This window comes from Myotis davidii, unplaced genomic scaffold (assembly GCF_000327345.1).
Source record: "Myotis davidii unplaced genomic scaffold, ASM32734v1 scaffold201, whole genome shotgun sequence".
Classification (NCBI taxonomy): Eukaryota; Metazoa; Chordata; class Mammalia; order Chiroptera; family Vespertilionidae; genus Myotis; species Myotis davidii.
Window position 1 is genome coordinate 5,282,554 of NW_006297819.1, and position 4,938 is coordinate 5,287,491.

At 46.1% G+C, this 4,938-nt stretch overlaps 1 protein-coding gene across 1 annotated transcript in view; it reads right to left on the minus strand.

Annotated features, from left to right (window-relative positions):
• The window catches only part of SIDT1 (SID1 transmembrane family member 1), an 87,141-nt gene that overhangs the window by 80,234 nt on the left and 1,969 nt on the right, over positions 1-4,938 (minus strand). Inside the window, 1 exon segment of the mRNA XM_015570386.1 lies at positions 4,812-4,933. Coding sequence (XP_015425872.1) covers positions 4,812-4,933 — 122 coding nt within the window.

Genomic DNA, 4,938 nt, shown 5'->3' on the forward strand with positions numbered 1-4,938 from the left:
CCAAATCCACCCACCCCGTCCCACCACCCACTGGGCCTGCCGTGTGCAGTGGGTGGCGGGGCAGTGTGGCGAGGCAGAGGGCCTTCTATCTGCGACCCAGCGCGGGATCTGGTCCTGTGATCTGCCACCCAGGGAGCCGGCCTAAGCCAGCAGGTGGTTATCTCCCGAGGGGTCCCAGACTGTGAGAGGGCACAGATCCGGCTGAGGGACACCCCTCCCCCGTCCCCCACCACCCCCTGCCAGTGCACAAATTTTTGTGCACCGGCCCTCTAGTATAATACATAATCAATAAAAATATGAATGATACATTTTATGTTATTTTTTTCATACAGTCTTCAAAATCTAGTGTGTACTATACCCTTACAGTACAACTCATTTTGTGACTAGCTACAGTTCCAGTGCTCCATCACCACATGTGGATAGTGGCTACCATACTGGACAGCACATACCTACAGAATTCATTATAAAATTTAGCACAAAATTATCGTCTAAGCAGGCAGAAGATGGGGCCTCCGTAAAAATCATAATTGGAGTATGATCAGCTCGTGACACCCTTATGACAGTTGATGCTCCATTCAGAGCCACAGAGAAAAATGTGGGAGGTGACTTCTATAGACTGAAGGTTTGTATTCCCCCCTCACCCCAATTCATAACTTGAAGCCTAATCCCCAGTGTGATAGTATTTGGAGATTGGGCCTTAGGAATGTAATTAGATCACGAGGTTGGAGCCCTCATGATGAGATTAGTGCCTTTATAAGAAAAGACGGGAGAGAGCTTGCTTCTCTCTGCTCTATGGGCCATGTGCAGACCCAGATAGAAGGCACTGTCTATAAGCCAGGAAATCAGTTCTCACCAGATGCCAAATCTGCTGGCACTTAGATCTCGGACTCCCCAGCCTCTAAAACTGTTAGAAATCTTTTTTAAGGCCCCAGACTATGGTGTTCTGTTAAAACAGCCTGAGCTGACAGAGACAGTGACCAGTCACCCAGATCATGTGCTAATGAGATGATTCTCCCCTCACAAACAAGCACCAGGCAGTTCAGTAAGAGAACATCAGAGGAGGCTTCGCTGCCGCAGTACTGAGAACACAGGGAGAGCACAAACGAGACCAGGAGAACTGAGGCTGCATATCAAAATCTTACATTCTTCTCCATCACTATTCATGTACATAGCTAGAAGATACCATTGTTCCTGAGAACTGGGTGGGCTTTTGAACCTGGACCCAAGAGACTGGTATAACTGGTTTAGATACATGACTGATGATTGGTCATACTAAAGCCAGCATTGTTCCTTGGGCATAGAAAAGTATATGTCATTAAAAGACAAATGCCACCGTGTAATAAACAAAATAATTATTTCCAGGGAAACATTTCAAATTCAAAATATTCTATGGCAAACACTGAATTCTGTTTCTGAAAGTCTCAGAAAGACATCTTGTTGCACGGTGGGTAGATTTTTAATTAAAGACTCAAATATAAACATCTGCTTATTGCCAGCGCCTGTCTGTACAAAGTAGTCTCATTTCCAAAAAATCTGCTTTTGTGCCCTCTGTCCTACTCAATCATATCCCTGGTGACTTTCTCAGCGAGGTGATTTCCTCCCGGTCTTGCTCCAGCCTGTGGTTTTAGAACACCTTGTGTGCCACAGTGAAACCCTAGTCCTCTGAAGAGGGAAATGAAATGAACCATGGTCTTGCCTAACCTGCATCTTCAATAATTACTTTCATTATTCTTCTTTAAACCAATCACTCCATTCTTTGGTGATATTTTTTTTAATGGCAACTTCTTATTTACATTACTGTCTGCCTGGAAGGCATGTGAGACTTTTCCTGGTACTGAGCTCAGCTAATTACCACGACATACACGTGGCTAAACAGTTCTCCAGAACAGCAGTTTGGTAGGGGAGATGCTGAGGCTGACAGGAAAGATTAGGAGGGAAGGCTCCCATGGTAGCTTCCTCTCTCTACCAAAGCCTAAATTTAGAATAGCCTTTCTCCTCCAAGCTGAAGGAGAAATAATGGCAAATATAACAATGTTTGAAGAGAAAAGGAAAAAGAGATTAAAATGCAAAAAAAAATTAGATTTTTTTTTCTAAACCAAATTCTTTGTTGCACTGAAGAGGAGTAGGTGGGAAAGGACCCCTTCAGGGGAAGAAGCCCTGACCAGGACTTGCTCAGGTCAAAGGAGACTGGTCATGGCCATGCTTATACTTTTGGGTTTATAGACCTTTATTTAGCAGAGCCCTTTGGTGAGTCTGGGATTGGTGATGGAGGCAAAACCGTTTGATATGAGATAGTAACAAAAATTTAGAGAGTGGGAAGTCAGCATTTGGGGTGGGGAGTGGCCAGGAAGATAGTGATAAGCCAGTGCCCCCCAAATAGTGTCACTATCTTGAGATTTCCCCATGGGGACTAGCTGATAAATTGTTACGACAGAGTTGCCTAGATTTCTGATTTAATCTATCATCTATCCTGTGGTCTGCAGTTTCCTCACGTTAGTCCAAATCTTCGGTAAAATTCTGCTAAATCCAACAGTATCATATTCATGGTATTGGAAGGAGGGGCTGCTGGTGCTCAACATGGGGCAAAAGGGATTAAAAAGAGAGGAGGCTATCAATAGAAACTGAGTAATGGGTTGGACGAACAGGTCAGAAAAATGCCATCTCTGGAGAAATCAACAGAAATACTGACTGGAGGCAGAGGAGGGACACTTCCCAAAGTAAGCGGGCGGAGAGTTCCATGGTCTTACTTGGACATTAGAGAGTTTGAGCTCAGAAAGCTGTAAGATTTGAGGACATCTGGTTCATATTATTGCTTACTGGCATTAAAATACTTGAGTTATCTGTCAGTTTCATGGTCCCCACCTGTATTGCTGACTAGTAAAATTTTAGGGACTTCTAGGATAACTAACTTTTTATTGTATTATGCAAAGATATTTTTTAAAGTAATTGACATTGTTTCATAAAATAAAGGGCACTTTAACACACAGGCAAAATGGAAAGGGCATAATCACAGAAAAATTCTTAAAAATTTTGTTTTTCATAAAAATTTTTTGTTTTTATCTGAAATGATCTTACACTTTCAACCTAGTGAAACACTACATAGTTTATCTTATTTAGCTTAAATCTTTCTTCACTTATTTATTCTTTTTTTCCCCCTTTCAAAAACATTGGTAAACCTCTTATGTGCCAAGCACTGTGCTAGGTACTGGGGTACAGAGATGAACATGATTCTGCCCTTTTCCTCAATATCGCATGGTTTTCTAACAAAGTCAGTCAGGTGACCCCAACTGCAAACAGTATCACCTGTGCTATAGTGAAGTAGAGGAACTGGCAGAATACTAACGGCAAAAAGGCCAAACGGTTAAAAAGCAGTCAATCTATCTCTAAGCAGAAGTGCAAGAAACACTAAAGCCTGATGTTAGGAATTAACTTTGCACAGATCACTTGAGTTTTCTTACCAATGATTTAGGGGGGTGCTGGCAGTACATCCAGAGATCATGGAGTTCTTTAGGCTTTTATTTGTTTTGCGTCAATCACAGGGCTAGAAACACACCTTATCTGTGATATGTCAGCTGGTCCATACCACACACGGGACAGAAAGAGGTCACTTACGTGGGGTTTGGAGAATAAATTTGCCCCTTCCCACATGTCTATAATGGAAGGGCTCTGCACACAGCCACTCTGCTCACTTCAGGACACACCAGGAGAAGGTCAGAGGAGGACAGGACAGGGTGAGGGCTGTGCTGCTATGGCAACCACACCTTAGGGTGCAGTGACAGAGTGGAGATGGAACACTTGCTGAATACACACAGTTGGGAGATGACTGGGAGGGCATAGGCATATGGGTCCCTCCAGCTCAGTACAACCCCAAGTTCCTGGGTCAGTCAGAGTTACAGAGGCATATCATGGTATGCCAATAATCAGTTCCTGAATTTTCCCGGGAGTGGGGACACATACCCACACACATTCATGTGGGATGAAGATCCAGAGACAGGTACAATGGGGGGGGGGGGTTCCTCTTTTCTCTGTACCATTAAAGAAAAAAAAATCATGCTATGTTTTTCTTACATTATATAATCAGAGTATATGTGTCAAAGGGATAGCTGCTGGAAGTCATTCCCTCATCTCACCTCAATTCTTGTGAGAAACAGGTCTAACATTTTCACACAATTATCCATCCTTATTTAAAATCAAAATCTCAACAGACAGGGGCATGGCTGCAGTTCCTACGTCTCTGGCCGGGTCTTCCGGCTTCTCGGAAGCACAGATGTGTGACAATGGCACAGAAGCACAGGAAGTGACTACGAATGCACAGAGGTTCTGCAGCTTGCGTCCATTCTCACACATTCCCGTTTTAGACTCCTAGCAGCGCTTCCACCCCAATGCGCTAGGAAACAGAAGGGTCTGGCGGAGTCATCCCAATGGAACGAGTTTCCTTCCCTGCAGGAAATCAGGACCAGAGCTGCGGCCCTTGCCCTCCGCGACCCTGGACATCGTGACTTTCCTAGAGGAAGGTCCAGTAGGCGGACAGGACCCGCAGACCGTGGGGGGACCAGTGCCTTGGGAAGCCCAGAAATGTCAGCGGCCAGGCCAGGGGAGGCGGGAAGGGGAGCGGAGTTGTTCCCAAGGCCGGTTGCGGAGGACGCGCCGCTCGGCGGGGCAGTGATTGCGGTGAATGAGAAAGGAGCTAGGGGCCCCCAGTCCCTGAGGTCTCCCGAGGTCGCTTCCCGAAGGACCCGAAGCAGCGACGGGCTCCGAGGTCTGGCAAGTTCCTGGGAGCCGAGCGCGCGAGGGAAGAGCGAGCTTCTTACCTGGCCAGGCTGGCTGGTGTAGGAGAAGGAGTAGATGTCCTCGGTGCTGAGGCTCACTACGCCGCTGTAGACACGGTCGAAATCGGCGCCCCTGGCCGGGTCGTGGGGGTCGCGGCGCGCGAGGGGT